Below are 23,447 nucleotides of genomic sequence, written 5' to 3'. Positions count from 1 at the left end.
TGCACTTAAGAATATCTATTCTTATGTCACCTTTGTCCTCCGTGGATGGAATCGTGTGTGTGTGTGTTTGTGTGCACTTAAGAATATCTATTCTTGGGCTGGAGAGATGGCTGCTCTTCCAGAGGTCCTGAGTTCAATTCCCAGCAACCACATGGTGGCTCACAACCATCTGTACTGACATCTGGTGCCCTTCTCTGGCATGCGGGCAGAGGCAGAATTGTTGTATACATAATAAATAAATAAATCTTTAAAAAAAAAAAGAATATCTATTCTTATGTCACCTTTGACCTCCGCAGTTTTCAGTGCTCTCCTCCAATTTGGAAGAACAAGATTCACAGTTTCTCTCCTCGACCCTTCCAGAGGTTCTTGTCTGTAGAAGTCCTGTGTCAATGAAATTGATTAAGAAATCAAAGTATCAGGGCCAGCAAAATGGCTCAGTAAATAATGGTGATTGCCACCAAGGCTGACAACCTGAGTTCAATCCCCAGAACTCATATAGTAGAAGAAAAGAACAAACCCCTACAAGTTATTCTCTGATCTCCAAAGGCATGGTGAGGCATGTGCACATACTCACACACACACACACACACACACACACACACACAAATGCAGTAAAAATTAAAACAAGAATACTTTATTTTTAATGGAAAGTAAATTTCATCCTCTGGAATTTGGTTACACAGTAGGACAGCAAGGGCTGGTCATCAGGCAGAGGATTGACTTTGGAATAGTTTGTTGGGATTAAAAGATGGAGGTAGGGAAGGAAGCTCTGTGTGTAAGTGCAGCAGAGTCATTGGCTCGTCCAGGGCTGGCCGTACTCAGGCGCTGTGTTAAGTATTTACACGCAATAATTCATGCTCATTGTAACCTCCCTCCAAAGACCCGCGTGTTCTTCTCACTCAGTAAGTCTGAGGCACAGAGACATTAGAGGCAGATCTTCTCAAGCACTGTGAGTAGCCAAGTTTGGCATCATCTCGGGGAACATTAAATCGTTTTAGAGGTTTTGGCTGGGTGGTGGGGCCCATCGGGATGGGACTGGTGTGGAAAGTAGAAACTATAGGATGCACGGGGTAATGGAGCTTCGTGGCAGAGAGCTCACTGTGTGCACGAGGCCCTGGGTTTGAGCTCTAGTCCCACACAAGAAGAAAAACTCAGCAATTACAAAATACTCCAAATAATAGAAGCTAGTCCAGCAAGCCAAGTCTCTCTACATGTGTTTTAAACCCTCATCTCTCTTCAAGCCAGGATCTCGTCAATCCATTGGCAAAGTTGCACCAGGAACTTCCAGCGGGAAAGCCTTCCTTCTGTCCCAGGTAGTTACAGCCAAACGCGAGCCCAGTGTTCTGAGATCCTTCAAAGAGTCATGGTTTTCTTTGTAAAAGCTAAATTTTGAACTGGGAGTGTATTTCAGTTGGTAGAGTTCTTGTTTCATGGACACAAAGCCCTGTTTGGTCCCCAGCACAGGAGTAAAAGAACACCTATAATTCCAGTATGCAGGAAGGGGAACAGGGTCTGGCATTAAACTACATAGTGAGTTCAGTGGCAGAGGCAAGCCTGGAGCTGATCTATATATATTTGCTAAAGGGAGAAATTCTGATAATGATAAAAGAATATTTATTGCCTGGTGGTAATGGCGGTGGAGGTGGTGGCGGCCTTTAATCCTAGCACTCAGGAGGCAGAAACAGGCTGATCTCTGTGAGTTCAAGGCCAGGTTTTTATAAACAGGCACCTCTGCCCTGCGTGTTTAACCTTCCCCACCCTTGAATGGGACCAGGTGTTGAGGGCCACACAGGTGCTGGGTGTCTACCGGGAGTAGCGTTGTGTCCAGACTCTGGAAAGCTGTGAACGCCACAAGTGTGGCTGCACAAGAGCTCGGCCAGTTGTCAACACTGTCCTAAAAATACGATGGTGAATCCATTTCCCAGTGTTTAGAGTGGCCCCGTGATGACCCGCCAGAGATACAAACCACTTCCCTTGTCAGGATGTCACGCACCAAAGACTGAGCTGCCTGTCAGTAAGCAGAGGAGAGCATGCGAGTGGTGGGCTGTGTCCCTGCAGGTGGGGTGGCAGCTGGTGCCTGGCTAGACAGCAGGTATGGGGGACAGGGCCCCTGCCTACACCTGTGCGCACGTTGCTTCCTAACGGGTGGGAAGTGTTCTGACAGACATGGGAAAAGCACTCACCAGACTATAGAACCTACGCATTACAGCGGAGAGGGGCGGGAGCAGTTTTTGTCTACAGTGAGCCTTTAGCCTTTAGGAAGTGGAGGCAAGAGGGTCAGAGGCTATAATGGGAACATGATAATATCTGTAAGCCTCTCATAGTCCATGTGGATAAAAGTCACAGCTTAAAAGTAAAATGAACATGACTGTACTATTTACTGTAGTTTTTATTTCATAATTTTTTTAACACTTTAACTGACACAAACTTTTCATATTTGGAGAAGGACGTGCTACGTCATACATACAATGTGTAATGACCAGATCATCTTAATTGTCAAATCTGTCTCTCAGCATCGACTTACCTACCCTGGGAGCATTCAGGCTCCTTACTACTGCCTGTATCCTTTACATCCTTGACGGGCAGTGAGCCATCGTGCTCTGGGCCCCGCTTTCCATCCCCGTCAGAGCACTTTTGTGTTGTGACACTATACTGCTTTTACCAAAACAAGACAATTACTGCTTTGCATTTACCAGCTATTACCCTTCAAGTAGCATGCTATTAAAAATAATAACTAGCATGGCACGCTCAGAATTGGAATCGGAAAAATATTCTGACAAATTCTCAGAGCTCAGCGCTCTGTTCCTTAATAAAAACCAAGCACCGGTGTAAAACCTAAATATGTGTTGCTCGCGTGCAGCCCTGCTGTTACGTATGCATGTCTCCGCAGTACGCTGTCTTTATGGGTTTGGTTTTGCATCTTTTTGAAGCTGGGCACGCCTTTAATACCAACACTCAGGAGGCAGAGGTCGGTGGATCTCTGTGAATTCAAGGTTAGCTGGTCTGCGAGTTGAGTTCCAGACCACCAAGGGCTACATAGTGAGACTCTTTGAAAAAACATACAAAGGTGTCTGATTTGTAAGAGACAAAGTATTTTATGTAAGCCCTGGATGGCCTTAAACTCACAGCCTCCTGCCTCAGTTTACCAAGTGCTGGGATTACAGGTGCATACCACCACACCGAGCCGTGTTTTTCTCTTAAAACAGTAATAGACTCCTATTATATGTAATATGACTGGCTAACAGGACATGTGAAATATTTATGTATTTGTTAATTTAGCACAGTGGCTCTCCACCTGTGAGTCACGACCCCTTAGGGGTCAATTGACCCTTTCCCAGGGGTCGCCTCGGAAAACACAAATTTTACATTATGATTCATAACAGTAGCAAAATTTCAGTTATGAAATAGGAACAAAAATAATTTTGTGGTTGGGGTCACCACAGCATGGGGAACTGTATTAAAGGGTCGCAGCCTTGGAGAGGCTGAGAGCCACTGATTTAGCAATGCTTGTTCACCTCTTCTGCTGAGCCACCATACATATACTTTAGGGACAGGACAGTAAGACATGTAAAGAGGTTTACTTCTGTTGGAGTTCAGTGGGGCAAAGACAAAACAAAGAAAACTAGACAGAAAAATGACAGGCACGTGTGACCGTCACCCACATAGATCTGTCAAGTATTCAGTTGTAGTTGATGAGCTCAGTTGAGCTGTTCCTTTCTACACCTTAGAATTCCATGCTGATGTTATGTTCCATAATAACTTTTTTTGTTTTTGTTTTTGTTTTTTTCGAGACAGGGTTTCTCTGGTTTTGGAGCCTGTCCTGGAACTAGCTCTCGTAGACCAGGCTGGTCTCGAACTCACAGAGATCCGCCTGCCTCTGCCTCCCGAGTGCTGGGATTAAAGGCGTGTGCCACCACCGCCCGGCCCATAATAACTTTTTAAAAAGCCTGGAGAGATAGCCCGGCTGTTGAGAGCACTGGCTGTCCTTCCAGAAGACCTGGGTTCAGTTCCCAGCACTCACGTGGCGGCTCACAGCCACTGTAACTCCAGCTCCAGAGGACCTGAAACTTTCTTCTGGCATGTTAGGACACTGCACACATGTGATGCACAGACATACATGCAGGCAAAACACCCACACACGTTAAACAAACAAACAAACAAACAAATAAGAAATGTATATCTTAAAAAAGAAAATAGCTGATATGTACTTGTTTGTTTAAGCAACAAAAAAAGTAATGATACTTCTATGCTGGCACTGTTTTAAATAAGTCCTTCTCCTTCATTAGTGGATAGATATATGCTGCATGCCAGACAGTGGTAAGTGACGGGAAGGAAAATGGCGAGGAGCAGAGAGTGAGCGCGGTGCTGTTTGTTTGAGTGGACTGGGAAGAGGGCTTGGGCCTTCATACCACTTTCTTTCTTTTGTCTTGGGGCAGTTCAGCACGGGAATTTGCAAACACGAGATTTTTTTATCTGTTGGAATCATTCACATGTTCATTAAGGAGCTACAGTGAGTTCCTACTTCTACCTCGTTCTAGGGGTGAGTGTATGGGTGTGCTTATGTGCGTCCAAGTGTGTGTGAGCACATGGGCATGTGTGTATATGTGTGTGTGGTGACACTTATGGAGGTTTGAAGTTAACCTCAGGAGGCTAGTCATCCTCCCTCCCTCTCTCCCTCCCTCCCTCCCTCCCTCCCTTCTTTCTTTCTTTCTTTCTTTCTTTCTTTCTTTCTTTCTTTCTTTCTTTTAGACAAGATCTTACTATGTAGTCCTGGCTGGCCTGAAACTCTGAAACTTGCTATATAGACCAGGCTGGCCTCAAACTCACAGACATCCTCCTATCCTCATGCCTCTGCCTTGTGATCATGATACCATGACCAGCCTCTTTTTTTTAATTGTTTTATTATTTTATGTGTATTGGTATTTGGCCTGCACGATTGTCTGGATCCCCTGGAAGTGGAGTTACAGACAGTTGTGAGCTGGCATGTGGGTGCTGGGAATTGAGCCTGGGTCCTCTAGAAAAATAGCTAGCACTCTTAACCACTGACACATCTCTCCAGCCCCGCCCCCTTTATAAGACGTTTCTCATTGGTCTGAAGCTGGACAGTTAGGTCAGGCTGACTGGCCAGTGAGCCTTGGGTATCTTCCTGTCTCCCCCTCTCCAGCACTGAGATTGCAAATGTGCACCACCCCTGCCCAGATTTTCACCTGGATTCTCAGATTCAGTCTTGGGTCCTCATGTCTATAAGGCAAGCACTTTACTGGCTGAGCCATCTCCCTGGCCTGGTCCTTGTTTGTTTGTTTGTTGTGTTTTTTTAAAGATGTGTTTATATGTATGAGTGTTCTGTAAGTTTGAATGTTTGTGCACTACTTGTGTGCAGTGCCCTTGGAGGCCAGAAGAGGGCATCAGCTACTTTAGTACTATAGGTACAGCTGGTTGTGAGTCATCATGTGGGTGCCGAGAGCCAAACCCAGGTCCTCTGGAAGAGCAACGAGTGCTCTCAGCCACTGAGCCATTTCTCCAGCCTGGTCCTTGTTCCTCTCTGAGAAAGATTGCTGCCCGAACCCTGCCCTTCACTCCTCTGTTTGCCTTCCATATGCGTACATCTCCAGCATTCTTTCCCACCATCCCTTTGCCCTTCTTCCAAAATCACAAGCTGATATTGTTCTGACTGGGAAACAGTCCTAAAAAAAAAAAAATACACAGCTGTCATCCAGATGTTTGACAAGGAAGCAGAATTGCTCTTCTGTCCCAGTTTTCTTCTGGTAAACTCACACCCACTGAAATCTGTTGTCTTGGGAAATCTCACCATTGTCCCAGCACTAAAGCCCGAAAGCCCCAAATTAAACCATGTGTCGTTCAAGTGTTCTATAGCAGCACACTCTAAAATAGGTAACCGGCACCCACCCCACTCCTCATTGCTGGCTGACTGACTTGTCCCATAAATAGCTCAGTGTTACTTGACCAGACCGCCACTGATCTCAGAGAGGGATCCTTGTTTCCTGGCACACATGTGCACTCTGGTAGTCAACAAAACCCAAGTCCAGAGCCCTGGGCCATGGTTGTAATGCAGTCCTGAGGAGAGTTGTGAAAATCAGTAGCTAAACCGTTTTTAGGTGGGATTCAAGATGCCTGGTCCCACATTATCGAAAGCAGCATTAGAAGAAGATCTGGTTTTCATGTCTTTTTCATATAACATAGCTTCTTCAGTCTGGGGAATCCCAGAAGGTCTCTGCCAAGTGTGTTCAGTCCTTCAGTCTGTCTGAAAAGGGTTCTAGTAGTTTCATAAATCCATTTCCTGAAGCTTGTTTTCATTGGTGATATTTGTTCTGGTTTTGGTGTTGTTTCTTTAAAACAGTGTCAGGAAGCCCAAGTTGGCCTTGAACTCTTGATCCTCCTGCCTTCACCACCTAAATTCCAGGATTATAGGCACGCACCACCACAAGAACCAGTTTAAAACAAAAACTTACTATTGCTGAAACTAGTGGCAGGTGAAACTTGAGTTCGAGGCCAGCCTGGTCTATAATCCAGGACAGCCAGGGCTGTTACACAGAGAAACCCCATCTCATAAAATAAAAAATAAAAAAAGGAAGCTGTCAAGTTTAAGTCCTACCCCGACTACAGAGTGAGTACATAGTCAGCCTAGACAGTGGAGTGAGACACTGTCTCCAAATAAAGTACAAAGAGGGCTGGGCCGTAGATCAACTGTAGAGCACTTGCCTGGCATGGTCAAGGTCTGAGCTTCAATCTCCACTGCAAAAGTAATGACAAACCCCACCTAAAGCCTACCCACTCCTCGCCAGTAGACTACAACAGTTCATTCTTACTGCTCTTAGTTGACGTATATTGTTTTTGTGTTGGACTGTACATGCTGTAATTTAACAGAACATTGTTCTACAAGTTCTATAGCAATAACTCCAAGGGTGAACGTTAGGGAGCTTGGCAAGATAAGCCTCTGCTCTGAGGGGCATGGCTGCAGAACTGACTGAGATAACACTCAGCCTCAGTCTGCTGTCCATCTTTCCCCCTCTCTTCCAGCTCCTTTGCACGTGGTACCCTGTTCTTCCATCTCATAAAGCCCAAATCGGAAGCCCCGTTTCTGACCACTCTGCTAATCATTCATGATAACTGTGGGAACCCTCCTAGCACCCATGGCAGTTTCCAACAAAAGTAAAGACCAGGACTAGGATATCAAAGCTGTTGGCCCCACCGTGCCTGAAGCTGGTTTTACCGTGTTGTCTTTTGCGCCACAGAAGTCAACGTTTCATAGACCCATCTAGGGCCCCTTCCTATGACCGCGCTGAGTGAGTGGCTGCATTTTTACAACAGTATAAAGCTCAAAGTCAGTTAGAGAATATCGTCCTGGGCGGGTGAGATGATGGTTTAGTGGGAAAAGGCAATTGCTGAGCAACCTGGCAACCCAGGTTTGATCCCCAGAACCCACACAAAGGTGCAAGGAGAGAACCGTGTCCATGAAGTTGCCCTCTGACCTCTGCACGTTCACCCTGGCACGTGCGCACCCACGCATGTCCCAGACAGTGGTGCAGAAGACAGTTTGAAAGGGAGAAAGAACCCTGTACATCTTTACTCCATTGGCTTTAAATTTGGGGGGGACTAGAAACAAACAAACAAATCAAGGTCTTTGTTTAACAGGTGGTGAACCATGGCGATGTGGATACAAGCTCAGCAGCTCCAGGGCGATGCCCTCCATCAGATGCAGGCCCTGTATGGCCAGCATTTCCCCATCGAGGTGCGGCACTATTTGTCCCAGTGGATTGAAAGTCAAGCCTGGTAGGTGAACAGCGTTTCTGCATCACGTTTCAAGCACAAGGATAGTGAACTTTGGTTAGAAAAATGTTATAACTGACCGGTTATATGTGTAACCCGGGCTTAGTGGTCCACACCTGTAACCCCATGATCCTAACACCTTGAAGACTAGGACAGAGGGATTGCAAGTTTCAGGCAAGCCTGAATAGCATAGTGAGACCCTGTCCCTATCTGTGGGCTGCGTATGTAGCTCAGTGGTGGCAAGCATGCATGAGACTCTGGGTTCAGTCCTTGGACCCGTCTCCCAGAAAAATGGTTTGAAAACTGTTTATGTAACTCAAGGAAAGGTGTTTAGCCTTCTCTTAGGTTTAGGGAGATAAAATACCTCTTGAATTTTAATCTCGGTTGTGTTTTAATTCTGTGTATATTCATGTGTCTATATGTGGGTATATGTACACTGGAGGGCAGGTACATGGAGAGGCCAGAAAACAGCGTCAGGTCCCAGATAACCTGGGCTTACAGGTGATTGTGAGCCCCCCAGTGTGAGTTCTGGGGTCTGATCTCAGGTCTGCTGGAAAAACAAGAAGCCCTCTTAAGCACACAGCCATACAACCATCTCTCCAGCCCCTGAACTTGCTTTTTTTTTTTTTTTTGGAGGGGGAGGTGCGTTGAGATAATGTTTCTCTATGAAACCCGGCTGTTTTGGAACTCATTATGTAGTCCAGGCTGACCTGGAACTCTCACCTGCCTCTGCCTTCCAAGTGCTGGAACAAAAGACATGCACCATGCCAACTTTTTTCCCCCCAAGGTAAGTTTTCACTGTGTAGTTCTGGGTAGCCTGCATTCATTATATAGACCCAACTAATCTTAAACTCAAGATCAGCCCACCCTGGCTTCCCACATGCTAAAATTTATATCTCATAAGCCAAACATTTAATATATTAACTAACAATCAAAACATTCGTGGGGGCTGGAGAGATGGCTCAGAGGTTAAGAGCACTGCCTGCTCTTCCAAAGGTCCTGAGTTCAATTCCCAGCAACCACATGGTGGCTCACAACCATCTGTAGTGAGGTCTGGAGCCCTCTTCTGGCCTGCAGGCATACACACAGACAGAATATTGTATACATAATAAATAAATAAATATTTACTAAAAAAAAACATTCGTGGCACTTTGTTTTTTGGTTTTCTGAGACAGGGTCTTACTATGTAGCTCTGGCTGTCCTGAACTTACTATGTAGACCAGGCTCTGATGCAAACTCACAGCGATCCGCCTGCCTCTGCCTCCTGAATTCTGGGATTATTAAAGGCATGTGCCACTATACCTGGCTTGAAACATTCATGCTTTTAATTTATATGTACATATACAGACAAAATATTCTAAAATATTAGCAATGGGGCAAGATGACTCAGTGAGTAAAGGAACTTGCCATCAAGCCTGCTGTCCTGAATTTCGTCCTTAGAACCCTCTGGAGAAGAAAACTGAGCCCTGAAAGTTGTCCCCCGACCCCCTTACTATTCTGTGGCATGCATGTTGTCACACACATAGTTTAAAAAAATACAAACAATGATTACATTTCAGTGTTGACTTAGCCCACATTTTTATCTTTACTTCTCAAATCATGCACTGCGTACTTGAGTTTTAAACTTGTTAGCTCGGTGTAACATATTCAGCGGCAAGGCATCTTACTTTGCAGTCCTGAGGCAAAGCTTCCCGAACACAAGACGGCCCATCTACCACCGAGCTGCCCCTCTGCCCTGCAGTACCCTCACTGACAACATTGAATACTAGCAGCCAGCTGCGCCTGGCAGCGCGCAGGGCAGGGAGCTTGCTGGTTGGCCCCAGGCTGTCAGTCAGTCTGACATGTTCATCAGGCTAGCTGGGCTTTCACCAGGGTGTGCTCCTCTTTGACAGCTCCTAGAAGAGACCAGTCATAGTGCTGTTAGGAGAAAGTTGTCCATACCCACCGGTGATGTTGCCTTAGAGTAATTGCAACAGCTTGTTAGCAGGGTTCCGTTCAGAAACAAGTGTGCTGAAGGAAAGCAGTTTTCTAGGCAATTAAAAAAAATCCCAGCTTCATGTAATTAAGAGGGAAAACCTGACTAAATATGAGAACAGCAAACACAAATAGGTTAGTGTTTTTCCTCTTCTTTTCTGTTGTAATGATTTGGGGGATTTAAGAAAACATTAGTAGGAAATTTCTGTTCCTTTAATATTTCATTTAGACCCTGGAGATGGGATGTAGGACAGTGGTAGAGCATTTGTCCAACAAACACCAGGACCTGACCCAACACGACAAGAAAACAAAACAAAGCTTTCATTTATTTGAGTACAGTAGTGCATGTCTGTAATCCCAGCCACTCAGGAGGCTGAGGCAGAGGGATTACTCAAGCCCAGAGAGTTCCAGCAGTCCTAGGCAAATCGCTTCCCTCTAGCAGACCTCCCGGGTAGTCCTCTTACTGAGGAAGCTTTGAAAGGTTTGTGTTGTTGTTAAGAAAAACCTGGATTTTAGATAGCTTTTGTTTTTCATAAGAAAATGAAGATAAGTTCCAGGCAGTGGTAGCACATACCTTAATCCCAGCACTCGGGAGGCAGAGGCAGGCGGATCTCTGTGAGTTCGAGACCAGCCTGGTCTACAGAGCTAGTTCCAGAACAGGCTCCAAAGCCACAGAGAAACCCTGTCTCAAAAAAGAAAGAAAGAAAGAAAGAAAGAAAGAAAGAAAGAAAGAAAGAAAGAAAGAAAGAAAGAAAGAAAAGAAAGACCAAAAAATAAAAGATATCAATGAAGAGTTTCTACCTTTGTGTATTGAAGCTGCCGTGAAGTCTTGTCATAGGTCATAGGAGTTCAAATTGAGGGCCAGACTACTGAATTCTGTTCAGAGACTGGACCCTAGGCTTCCAGTCCAAACAGAAGTGTAAGGCTGTCCCTTCAATCCTTTTTAGACTTTCATTTACTACCTATCTTATTCAACACATAGAGCATACATATCTAAAATCGGCTTTTGTCACTGCCTCTCCAGACGGGTGGTCTCTGCTGACACTGTCTCAGGCTCCTGTGCACCCGTGCACAGCTCTGTCTGCCATCAGCCACTCATTAACTGCAGGGATTTGCGGGTGGCCGTCTTTTAGCTGCCACTGGCTCTGTTCCCTGGCTCTGGACCTGGTCAGCAGTAATTAGATACTGTTTCAACGTGACAGCTGTTTGGTTTCTCAGGTGCTAAGTCACTTGAGTATTGCCCAGTAGCAATTGTTGCCTAACTTGTAGACAAAAATTTTAAAAGGAAAAAAAAAACAGATAAGGAGGAAGTGAGCCCAGCCCTTGTCACCAGTTGAATAGCCAGGCGCTGGACTGGCTTCTCACCTTCGCTGGACGCGCTAGCATTGCTTCCGAGCCCCACGTGCGCTGCGATGACAGATATTTCTCATGGGTGCGAATGCTTGTAGGCACTTCTGCCTTGATGCCTCCTTTCCAGAATCCCTTACAGAGGGTGGTAATTAGGGGCCTGGCACCAGCTGAGGCTGGAAAGGACACACAGAACGGTCTTGACCTTGTGCCCCTAACACCCTGGAGCTGGAACTATAAACCAGAAGTTAACAGACCCCTTATTCCCTTCAGAGTGCAGAAAGAAACCTTTCCCCTTCGTTCCTAGGAGGCAAGTGGGTTAATGCCAGAATGAAGGGAAGCAGAAAGGGGACTGTTGTTTTTTATTTGTTTATTAAAGGGAGGTCGTCAGAGTAGAGTAATGTAGACATGTAGCTAATGTGTCCTGGCATGTTTCTTAACACAGCTGAACAGTAGGAAGAAATCATGTTTCAGGCTCACGCCTATAGTTCCAGAACTCGGGAGGTTGAGGCAGGACACTTTTGAGTCCCTGGGCCAAAAGAAAAAAAAAAAGAAGAAGAAGAAAACAAATGTAGTATGTAGAGACTGCATGTGTGCAGGCTCCTGTGCATGTATGTATACAGATTGTGTAATTTTTTTCCCCTAGGGACTCAATAGATCTTGATAATCCACAGGAGAACATTAAGGCCACCCAGCTCCTGGAGGGCCTGGTGCAGGAGCTGCAGAAGAAGGCAGAACACCAGGTGGGGGAAGATGGGTTTTTGCTGAAGATCAAGCTGGGGCACTATGCCACGCAGCTCCAGGTGGGTGCAAATGCCGACAACACTTGGGCCCTGCCCCTTTGAGGACTTCTCCCTTCCTTTAATCTTCTGTAGACATGTATGTTCTGATCTCCAACCCAGCACCATACAATTATGTGTTCCCTGCTTACGGTTCTGATTGGTTTTGTGGTCATGGCGTTACCTTCTGAGAAAGGAGTCTCACTGTGAGGCTGGAGAGTTGGTTCTGTGGTTAAGAGCACTTCCTGCCTGTCATAGGGTTATTATCGCTGTGATGAAACACGGTGAACAAAAGCAGTTTGGGGAGGAAAGGGTTTCTTTGGCTTACACTTCCACATCAGTGTTCATCATTGGAGGAAGTCTGGACAGGGATTCAAACAAGGCGGGAACCTGGAGGGGAGCTGATACAGAGGCCATGGCAGAATGCTTCCTACTGACTTGCTCATCATGGCTGCTCAGCCTGCTTTCTTATAGCTCCCAGGACCCCCAGCCTAGGGATGGCCCCACCCACAATGGGCTGGGCCCTCCCACATCAATTACTAATTAAGAAAATGCCCTACAAACTTGCCTACAACCCAGGCCTATGGAGGCATTTTCTAAATTGAGGCTCACTCCTCTTTGATGACTCTAACTAGTATCAAGTTGTCACAGAACCAGCCAGCACACTGCTGTTCCAGAAGACCTGAGTTCAGTTCTCAGCACCCACATCAGGGGACTCACAGTTACCTGTAACTCCAGCTCCAGGGGCTTAGATACCCTCTTCTGATGGTTTTAGAAGGTCATGCACCCACCAACATGTGGCATACAGATACACATAAATAAAATAGAAAATAAAATCTTTATTTAAAAAACAAAAGCCTCACTATTTAGCTCAAGTTGGCCACCAACTGGAATCTTCCTGCATCAGTCCTGGCTCCAGCCCCAGTGTGGGTTCCAGGTGTGTGCCACTCCCAGACAGGAGTTTTCTCCCTCCTTTAACTTTTTAAAAATAATTTTGAATATACAAAAAGTTGCAGCAGTCGTACAAAGAGCCCTCTGCATAGATGAGCTCAGATGCACCTGTTGCCAGCATTTGCATTAACCATCTCTCTCTCACGTCCCTGTCTCTCTTCATTTCCCTCCCTCCCTCCCTCTCTCTCTCTCTCTCTCTCTCTCTTTCTCTCTCTCTCTCTCTCTCAACACACACACACACACACACACACACACACACACTATTTTTAGTTGACAGTAAATTACATGCATTATGACCCCTGCCCTGAGCATCTCAGTGTGTGTGTTCTAAGAACATGAACCTTCCCTTACATGGTCACCATGCAGCTTTAGTGTGTTTACCATTCTCATATACTTTGACTTAATATTCTGACTCCATGTCCATTTTGTCAGCTGGCTCAGAAGTGTCCTTTAGGGTATTTTCCACTCTGCCATCCAGGACCCCGTCCAAGATCACATATTATACCTTGTTGTCACATCTATTTAAGGTTTTGTTTGGTTTGGTTGTGACTTGTTTTTGAGACAGGATCACCCATTGTAGTTCATGCTAGTCTTAAACTTGAAGCAACCCATCTTCCCCTCACTGTGATAGCAATTCTGATTATAACTGACAGGAAGTTTCAGTGTCCTGTCTCTTGTCTGCTGCAGCCTTTTAAAAACTTGCCCATTTCCAAGAACATCGCTGTAGTGCTTTAGGCATTAAGATTCGGAACATAAAACAGCCTTACCTTTTCTCTGTAATTGCATTTTCCATGATGTCTTTTTCTCATTCCTGGCCATATGGGAGGAACAGCAACTACCATGGCTCCAGCGTCACCACATCTCCTTCGTGAGTGCTCCCTGTCCTGAGTCGGGTTAACTCATAGCACAGAGTGGAACAAAGTGATGTCTGCTGTTGTCTTCTTTCAGAACACGTACGACCGCTGCCCCATGGAGCTGGTTCGCTGTATCCGGCACATTCTGTACAACGAACAGAGACTGGTTCGAGAAGCCAACAATGTGAGTTCCCATAGGTGTGGGGGCTGGGGAGCCCTTTTTGTTCCGTTCCCCTTTGGACCCCACTTAGTCGAGTTGACCCAGGATGCACTCATGTCTCTTTAGGGAGCTGATCTTAGATCTATAATTCAGTAAGAATACAGCCATAACTCAGGGTGAACCTGGTGCAAAATAGTTTAACCCCAAGGAAATCATTTTGTGTTGAAGCATGCTCACATTCAGGTGCAGATCCTTAGGAGAAATTTCTCCACTCCCTCTGGGCCAGCGGCTGAAGGGGTGGATCATCCCTAGTCACTTACACAGCCAGATCCACAGAGGCCTTGTGAGCGCCTCCCCCATAACTTCATCTGAGGGGCTTCAGGGTACCTTTGAGAAGTGTGGCTTCATGCACAGTGGAAGCAAATGACCGCATCGCCAGCAGGTCCTGAAATAGACACAGACCATGTGTTTCCATCTTAGCCACAGTCATGGCATTGAGTCAATGAATGAATAAGGAATTAGGGGTCACAATCGTCAGTAAGAAGACCTGGGTGACGTGTGGAGTTCCAGTCTCTCAAGGAGTCAGGAGCATCCTGTGTGGGATGTATGTATGTATGTATGTATGTATGTATGTATGTATGTATACTCCGGTGGAGGCCAAAGCTGAAGCATGTTTTTACCATGAAGGTATCTTGCAGGTCACCTGTCTCCCCACACTTTCCATTCAACCCCAGCTCTCACACATGGCATTTGTGATTTCTTCTGACCTCAGATTTAATTTTGGCAGTCTTAACCTCACCTAAGGATTAAGACCGAAGACTCCCTTACACCCTAAGTCTCCCCATCTTTCCCTAGGGGAGCTCTCCACCTGGAAGTCTTGCTGACGCCATGTCCCAGAAGCACCTTCAGATCAACCAGACGTTTGAGGAGCTGCGCCTCATCACACAGGACACGGAGAACGAGCTGAAGAAGCTGCAGCAGACCCAAGAGTACTTCATCATCCAGTATCAGGAGAGTCTGCGGATCCAAGGTGAGGCCCGCATCACGGTCCACGATGCTCTGGGGATGGGAGGGAGGTCTAGGAGCACGCTCTGAGGAAGCAGAAGAGAACCTGGTTCCATCCTGAGCCTTGCCTGTGTCTGAGTGAAATGGGGCCATTCACACGGAAGAACTGGAAGAGTGAGGTTTGAGGAGGGAGAGCACACGGCCCCTGACAGGGAGAGTGGAAGGTCTCACTCAGGCTTCCTGTACTCAGGAATTTGGGGTGGCCGTAGAAGGTGTTTCCTTGGAAGAAGGCATTCACAGTTTAATAAATAGCATATAGAGGGCATAATGCATTGGAGGAGGTAAGCATTTTATAAGTGCAGCCTTGCCGAAGTAATCCCATTTAGGGGCTCAGAGTGCAGCTCAGCAATAGAGGGTTTGCCTAGCATGTGTGTGGCCCTGACCTCCATCCCAACACTGAAGGAGCTCTATTTGGGGTGCCCACTGTGCAGTGTTCTCTGAGGTTCTTCAGGCCCTCCTGTGCCCCATATGCCCTACGGACAGTGTTCCCTAGCCTTTGTTCTGGGGCTAGCAGAAACTGAGAGTTCTCCTAGGGGTATGGAGTCTCTTCTTCTTGACCCCATAGGGAACATTAACACTTTCTTCTCCTTGCCTGCATGTGTGTTTCAGACTCTCCCATGCCTTTTTTATGTATGTTGGGGATCGAACCCAGGACTTGGCAAATGCCAAGAGGGGGCAGGAGTGATGGCTCATGTGGTTAAGAGCACTGCTGCTCTCACAGAGGACCAGGGTTTGATTCCCAGAATCCACTTGGTGTCTCAAAACCATCTGTAACTCTAGTTCCTCTGTGGGCACCAGATATGCACATGATACACAGACATACATGTAGGCCAAACATTCATACACATAAAATAAATCCAAGAACAATTTTGAAAAGTAAGAACCTCAGAAGACTTTTTGTCCCCATGCCGCCAGGCACATAGCCTCTGTCTCCTAAGGACGTGTGTGAGTACCACAGCATGTCACTGTATTGACATTATTTACTGACTCCCAGGCTTTCCAGATTGTAGTCGTTGAGAAAGAACCACGTCTTTTAGTTCTGTACCCTGAGGCCAGCATAAATTATAGTTGTGGGCTTGCCCTAGCTGTCTAATGTTGCTTTTGTCCGTCCCAGCTTGTGTGTCCCTAGAGCAAGGACCAGGTCAGTGTGACATGGTTCTCAAAGGCCAGCCAGGAACTGAAATGAGGCCTGTCAGTGTGCAAATTCTTAGCAAGACCCGAGGAAGGATGCTGAGCTGCTCAAGGGTCAAAGGAGGAAACAGTAATGCCAGCACTCGGGGTCCTTTCTGGACATGGAGTGGGGAAAGGGTTGCGAGCAGTGGTAACCGGCCCTGGACAGACGTTCTTTCTGTGACTCTGTACCCTGCTGTGTCTCGGGATCTGTCCATATCTATTGAAAGGTGAGGATGTAGCTCAGTAGGGAGAGGGCTTGCCTGGCATTCGCCAAGTCCTGGGTTCGATCCCCAACATACATAAAAAAAGGCATGGGAGCATTAGTCTCACAGCAGCCCCTTGAGCTGTTGTCAGGGTTCTTCCTTTCTAGATGGGGGACGAGGGCACAGGAGAGAAAAGAATCGGCCTAAGTTCATGCAGCTGGTAAACCATGGGGCCACTCAAACACAACGCCCTGTGAGATGCCCTGTGTGTGGTGAACGGGAGGCAGGCACTACTGAGGTCTTGCTTCCCTATCGAGCACCTGTTTCCAGCCCTGGCAAGGCTATATCAGAGACCCCTGATCAGAGAGGCTAGAGACTGTCTTCTGAGAGAGCCCCTTCATCATGAGACTCCCCAGGTTAATTGGAACAGACTTACTGTCATGGGGTGTCTGACCCTGAGCATGGGAAATCCTCCAGACTTCCCACCAGACACAAGAGATGATGGTGGTGGGTGTCCTGTCCCCTCCAGCTCAGTTTGCCCAGCTGGCCCAGCTGAACCCCCAGGAGCGCATGAGCCGGGAGACAGCCCTCCAGCAGAAGCAAGTGTCCCTGGAGGCCTGGCTGCAGCGGGAGGCACAGACACTGCAGCAGTACCGTGTGGTTAGTGCATCCTGCATCCCTCTGCCCCTGAGAGGGAGCTCTGTCACCTGAGATTCAGGGCGCCAGGTTGGGCACAGAGCCAAGATGAGAACAGATCCCCTCTTTCCTGGGGTACAAGTGAGGTGGAGCAGGTGGAGTGGGCAGGGTCAAGCCCTGGGTCCTAGGCCAGGCTCTATGGGCTGCTCCCCAGAGCCAGAAGGCCGCTGTGTCCTCACGCAGGAGCTGGCTGAAAAGCACCAGAAAACCCTGCAGCTGCTGCGGAAGCAACAGACCATCATCCTGGACGATGAGCTGATCCAGTGGAAGCGGCGGCAGCAGCTGGCCGGGAACGGGGGTCCCCCTGAGGGCAGCCTGGACGTGCTGCAGTCCTGGTGAGGGCGGGAGGTGGCCAGGGTGGGCAGGGGCTCGGGCAATGGTGCCAGCTGCCTTCTGTCCGTGTTGGCCTGAGCAGCAGGTTCCCACTGTCTGGGACAGCTCTCACTTTATCAGTGTCTGAGCTCCTGATGGACTTGGCTCCTCAGACCCGTGCCACCTCCCCCAAGGGACAGCGGTGCCTTGGCATGGACAGGGATACTCTTGAGCTCGCTGGTTCCAAGTTGGGGCCTCTGTGCCTGTGCAGGGAAGTGGTGACCAGTGCTAGCACCTTGGGGTGATGAGGGGAGTTTTGTTGTGGGGAACAGTGTCATGTGGTCTCCTCCCGGGCCTGTGCTGGAGCAGAGGTCACTGAGGGGTCCTGGGCTCCTTGCAGGTGTGAGAAGCTGGCTGAGATCATCTGGCAGAACCGGCAGCAGATCCGCAGGGCTGAGCACCTCTGCCAGCAGCTGCCCATTCCAGGCCCCGTGGAGGAGATGCTAGCCGAGGTCAATGCCACCATCACAGACATCATCTCAGCCCTGGTCACCAGGTGATTGCTGCCTCCTGGTCATGCTCAGAGGGACATGGCAGTTCCCGGGGGTGGGCATGTTGAGACCCAGGAGCTGTCCAAACCCAGAGCTCTGCCCCAGTCCTGCTCCTCCACCCCCCCCACCCACTGTGGCCCTAGTTCCTCTGCTGCTGTGACTGTCCTGGCCCAGTGTGTGTTGGGGACACTGCAGGAAGCACCGTGGGGTCCAGCCTCCCTCACACCTGTCTCCAACCCCCCATGTCCTCCAGGAAACAGAGGCCAGGCCCCTCCTCCTCTGCCTGTCTTCCTTCTCCCAGCAGGCCCCACAGGAAGGCCCTCCCCTCCTAGCTGACCTCCCAGCCATCTCCCCTGAGCCAGCATCCAGTCAGCTGTCTGGTCCCTTGTGTCCCCTGCAGCACTTTCATCATCGAGAAGCAACCTCCTCAGGTCCTGAAGACCCAGACCAAGTTTGCAGCCACCGTGCGCCTGCTGGTGGGCGGGAAGCTGAATGTGCACATGAACCCCCCACAGGTGAAGGCTACCATCATCAGCGAGCAGCAGGCCAAGTCCCTGCTGAAGAACGAGAGCACCCGCAAGTGAGTGTGCCTCAGTGTCCCCTCTTGGCACTCTACTCGGCCCTTGAGATGGGAGATAAAAATCTCCTTCATGTCTCATTCCTGTTTTCCCTCTTGCTCTTCTGTACCTGAGAATGAATATCAAGGTGACATGTGTGTGTAAATATATATAATCTTATATGTGTGTTTATATATATATATATATATATATATATATATATATATCATCTATATAATTAGATAGATGGATGGATGGTGTCGTTTCATTAGATAGGGACCTGTTGCTGAAAGTCACTTCCGTGCCTTGTTTCAGGAGCTCCGCTCCTCCTGCTGGCAGCTACTCCTAGCAGCCCTCTTTGTTCCCAGCTCCAGCTTGCTCTCTGGGCCTATGTCATCTGCAGCTTATTTTTATCTGATTTGCAGTGACTACAGCGGAGAGATCCTGAACAATTGCTGCGTCATGGAGTACCATCAGGCCACGGGCACCCTCAGCGCCCACTTCAGGAACATGGTGAGGACTTGAGAGAGGCACAGTGGACTGTCTCTCGGTGTCTTAGGCCTCTTCATCTCCTGCTTCTCCTTTGCAGTCCCTAAAACGAATCAAGAGGTCCGATCGCCGTGGCGCAGAGTCAGTGACAGAAGAGAAGTTCACAATCCTGTTTGACTCACAGTTTAGCGTCGGTGGAAATGAACTGGTCTTTCAAGTCAAGGTAAAGCCCTCTCTCCCTGTCAGCCTGTTTGTGAGTGTGTGTGCAGTATGTATGCACTGTATGTAGTGTGTGTACACAGTATGCGTACATATGTACAGCATGTAGACCATATGTGATGTGTATGTGCAGTGTGTATATAATGTGTATAGTATGTGAGTATACATAGTATGTGTACAGTGTGTATATATATATCTTGTGCATGTTTATATAATGTGTATACAGTATTGTGCAATGTGTATATACCATGTATATATTCAATGTATGTACATGTATATATTGTGCATGTGTATATAGTGTTTATAGCATATGCACAATATATTGCAGTGTGTGTATGTACAGTGTACAATGTGTACAGTGTGTGAGTGTCCTATACACTGTGTTTTCATATAGTGTATGTTCACAATGTGCGCACATATTTGCACGGTGGGTCTACAGTGTGTGTACCATGTGTGCAGTGTGTGAGATTGTATCTATGTATGCACTGTGTAGATTGTGTGCAGTATGTATGCAGTATTTATGAGGTGTATATGTGCAATATGTGTGTATATAGTATATCTGTAGTGTGTAATGTGTGTTTGTGCAGTATATATACCACATATCTTTGCATGCTATTTATATGCCAAAAGAATTATGACCTCATAGTAGCTTCCTTTTTATTGTTGATAAGTGGGAAATGGAGAGACCCTTATCCTTAGAACTATTATGTTCTCATTCTCTTTAGGCTCAAACAATATCAAACTATAATAGATAGGAAGACACCTGAAAAATGATCACAGGAAACCACTCATTGTGAATTTAAGAAAAGATCAGAGTTGGAGTTTTTGTGGTTGTAGTTTTATATTTGCTTATTTAGTGGGTTGGGTTTTGTTTGTTTGTTTAAAATATGGTCTTACTATGTAGCTCAGACTAGCCTAAAACTTACCGGGTAGCCTAGGCTTGCCTCGAGCCTCAAGTCCTGCCTCAGTGTCCAGAGCTGGAATTGCAAGTGTGTAGAAATATCTCCTTACCCTTTCTCTGTGAGTAAATTGTCCCGTCATCAGAATATCTAAAAACTTCATTTATAAAATACCTACAATTCCAGCTAGGTACTGTGGTACATACTTGTAATCCTAGCCTTTGCCAGGCTAAGGCAGAATCAAGAGTTTAAAATCAAGCTGAGCAGTGGCAGAGGCAGACAGATCTCTGTGAGTTCCAGGCCAGCCTTGTCTACAGAGCAAGTTCCAGGACAGCCAGAGCTACACAGAGAAATTCTGTCTTGAAAAACTAAAGAAAAAAAAAAGAATTTGAAATCATAGCTGAGCACAGCAGCAATATAGCCTGTATAACTTGGTTAGCCTAGGGTACAAAGTGAGATCTTCTCCCAAGGAGGAAGAGTTAATCAGCTGGCTGGTTAGTTAGAGAGACAGATGACTAGATTAACTAGCTTAGCCTCTGAAACGTGGGCCCCAGCTGTGCCAGCACCGTTCCTTCAGTGCAGCACTGAAACTTGAAGGAAGGCACTGATCATGAAACCAGACAGAACAGGACGGGGCGAAAGTGACCGATGATGTGCCCAATCCTCTGTCTTCCAGACCTTGTCGCTCCCAGTGGTGGTGATTGTTCACGGCAGCCAGGACAACAATGCGACAGCCACTGTCCTCTGGGACAACGCCTTTGCAGAGCCTGTGAGTGGGTTCCTTGGTCCGAGGGTCTTCAGGTTCTCTCTCTCCTCAGGAAACAGAATAGGAAATGTGGAATGAGGAAGGACTTGATGTCCAGTCAGAGTTTGAATTCAGGCTCAACCCCCTCCTGTAGTGACCAAGGGAAACTGATTTGGCCTAGAAAGGCTCAGCGGAACTGCAGTTTGCATGCAGCTTGTACTTGCAGCTGCACCCCAGACTGCATTGTGCTCCACAGCGCCGTCCCAAGGCTAAGCTCAATAACACAGGAGATGTTTAGCAAATACTTCAGTCCTCAGAGCAAGCCTGGATGGTTTGGAGACCCCTAGGCCCTTTCTAGAGTTTACTTTAGCCGGGAACTTGTCTCAGTCATTTGCCGGTAAGTGAGGATGACATTCAACACTCCTCCCAGGTCTCATGTTCATGTTCATCCCAGGTTTCATGAAGAACGACATGCTTTGTCTGAGGGACAGATTGCTGTGGACTTAAGCACCCCCAAAACACAGAATTTCACTAGCATGCTAACAAGGATTTGTGCTCTCTCTGTCTCCCCCTCTCTCCCTCACTGCCTTCCTCCCTCTCCCCTTCTCTCTCTTTCCCTCACCCCTCCTTTCTTTTTTTCTTGAGACAGAGTCTCATGTAGTATCCCAGGCTGGTGTTGAATTCACTATACAGCAAAAAACCCCTGACCTTGTCTCTTCCTGAGCCAGGATCACCCGCATTCACCAACCACACCCCCACCCCATTGTTTATGAAGTACTGGGAATAGAACCCAGAGCTTCGTGCTTGCGAGGCAAACACTCTATCAACTGAGCTATCCCTAGCCCATGATGAACATTTTCAAAACATTTCCATGAGCAGAGATCTGTATTGCATTTCTTCTGTAGAAGTGAATTTACAGAAGCATGATAAAAGGATTGTTGTTGCCGGGCGGTTGTGGCACACGCCTTTAATCCCAGCACTTGGGAGGCAGAGGCAGGCGTATCTCTGTGAGTTCGAGACCAGCCTGGACAGCTTCCAGGACAGGCTCCAAAGCTACAGAGAAACCCTGTCTCGAAAAATAAAAATAAAAATAAAATTTAAAAAAGGATCGGTGTTATTCCCCACATCAAAGTTTGTTCTTCTCCAGTGTGTAATGCGAGACTCTTGATTCTCCAGCTGTTGTCTTTAGAGAACGATGCTTTATTGCAAAGGCAGGGTTTTTATGAGATTCTTCTCTGTGTGTGCTGCAAACCCAGAGTTTAGCCTCTTGAAAAAGGCCGCTGCACAGTGCCTTCATAAACCTTCTGGGTTAGATTGCTTCATTTCTGTCCCTGCTGTCCACAGAACTCTCTGTAACCTTGACATGCCCTGCAGTGTGTTAGGGTATCTTGCCCAAATAATATGAATTTTTCCATTTCTAGTTAAACTAATGACTAGGGTATCTTAAAACTATCTATTTAAAAATAAATGCTTAACGTTTAACATGGTGGTACACCTTTAATCTCAGCTTAGCACTTGGAAGGCAGAGGCCAGCCTGGTCCACGTAATGAGTCCCAGGCAATTCGGTTTACATAATGAGACCCTGTCTCAAAATAAATAATAATAAATAATGAATACAGAGATTTGAAGAATGGCTCAGTCAGGAAAGTGCTTGTTTCACAAGCATGAAAACTAAGTTCATGTTTCCTAGAAGCTATGTAAAAACCCAGTGTGGCTGCTCTTGGTTGTAATCCCAACTCTGGGCAGGCAGGGACAGGAGGCTCTCTATAACTCACTGGCCAGATAGTCTCACCATATCATATCTGAGCTCCAGACTCTGAGAGAAATAAGGAAGGCACTGTATGCCAACCTCTGGCCTCCACGTAAATGTGTATGCACACACAGGAGCGCCTACATACAATAAAATACATATGTTCTGCCAGGTGGTGGTGGCACATGCCTTTAATCCTAGCACTCAGGAGGCAGGGACAGGTGGATCTCTGTGAGTTCGAGGCCGGCCTGGATCTATAGAGCAAGTTCCAGAATAGGCTCCAAAGCTACAGAGAAACCCTGTCTCAAAAAAACAAAAACAAAAAATACATATATGCTACTGGGATTTTATTCTGCACAAATATTATGGGTGTGTTATGTAACAAGAGCAGTATGGCCTTGTTTGTCATAGCTGAGGACGGGAGGCTGATAGATGCCCATCCGTGGGACTTGGCAAATATTGCTCTTCTCTGTTGAAGAATATTTAGCAGCCATAGAAGAAAGTGAAGAATTTTCCAGGCAGTGGTGCATACCTATATTCTCAGCACCTGGGAGGCCCAGATAGGAGGACAGATAAACTCCAGGCCTGCCTGGGATACATAGCAAGACCCTCTCTTCAAAAAGCAGGAAAAGGAAAGGAAGAGGAAAGATTTCTTTTTAATGCTTAATTGTCACATTAAGACTGTACATATTGCCGGGCAGTGGTGGCGCACGCCTTTAATCCCAGCACTCTGGAGGCAGAGGCAGGTGGATCTTTGTGAGTTTGAGACCAGCCTGGTCTACAAGAGCTAGTTCCAGGACAGGCACCAAAGCTACAGAGAAACCCTGTCTCAAAAAACCAAAAAGAGGCTGGAGAGATGGCTCAGTGGTTAAGAGCATTGCCTGCTCTTCCAAAGGTCCTGAGTTCAATTCCCAGCAACCACATGGTGGCTCACA

At 47.1% G+C, this 23,447-nt stretch overlaps 1 protein-coding gene across 3 annotated transcripts in view; it reads left to right on the top strand.

The window, feature by feature from the left end:
* Stat5b (signal transducer and activator of transcription 5B) overlaps positions 1 to 23,447 on the top strand; it is a 71,029-nt gene that overhangs the window by 34,921 nt on the left and 12,661 nt on the right. For 2 of the 3 annotated variants that reach the window (XM_013354449.2, XM_005369028.3), the window contains exons 2-12: positions 7,654 to 7,791; positions 11,756 to 11,912; positions 13,788 to 13,877; positions 14,709 to 14,883; positions 16,824 to 16,954; positions 17,174 to 17,325; positions 17,703 to 17,858; positions 18,254 to 18,433; positions 18,836 to 18,923; positions 19,000 to 19,122; positions 20,694 to 20,786. In XM_013354449.2, the coding sequence (XP_013209903.1) occupies positions 7,664 to 7,791; positions 11,756 to 11,912; positions 13,788 to 13,877; positions 14,709 to 14,883; positions 16,824 to 16,954; positions 17,174 to 17,325; positions 17,703 to 17,858; positions 18,254 to 18,433; positions 18,836 to 18,923; positions 19,000 to 19,122; positions 20,694 to 20,786 (1,473 nt within the window). In that variant the 5' untranslated portion in view covers positions 7,654 to 7,663. Of the gene's footprint in view, positions 1 to 7,653; positions 7,792 to 11,755; positions 11,913 to 13,787; positions 13,878 to 14,708; positions 14,884 to 16,823; positions 16,955 to 17,173; positions 17,326 to 17,702; positions 17,859 to 18,253; positions 18,434 to 18,835; positions 18,924 to 18,999; positions 19,123 to 20,693; positions 20,787 to 23,447 lie in introns of those variants that run through there. The other variant, XM_026790186.1, reaches the window with a different exon arrangement.

This window comes from Microtus ochrogaster, unplaced genomic scaffold (assembly GCF_000317375.1).
Source record: "Microtus ochrogaster isolate Prairie Vole_2 unplaced genomic scaffold, MicOch1.0 UNK44, whole genome shotgun sequence".
In the NCBI taxonomy this organism is placed as follows: Eukaryota; Metazoa; Chordata; class Mammalia; order Rodentia; family Cricetidae; genus Microtus; species Microtus ochrogaster.
The sequence above is the reverse complement of the archived record's forward strand: the minus strand, read 5'-3'. Positions and strand labels throughout refer to the sequence as shown.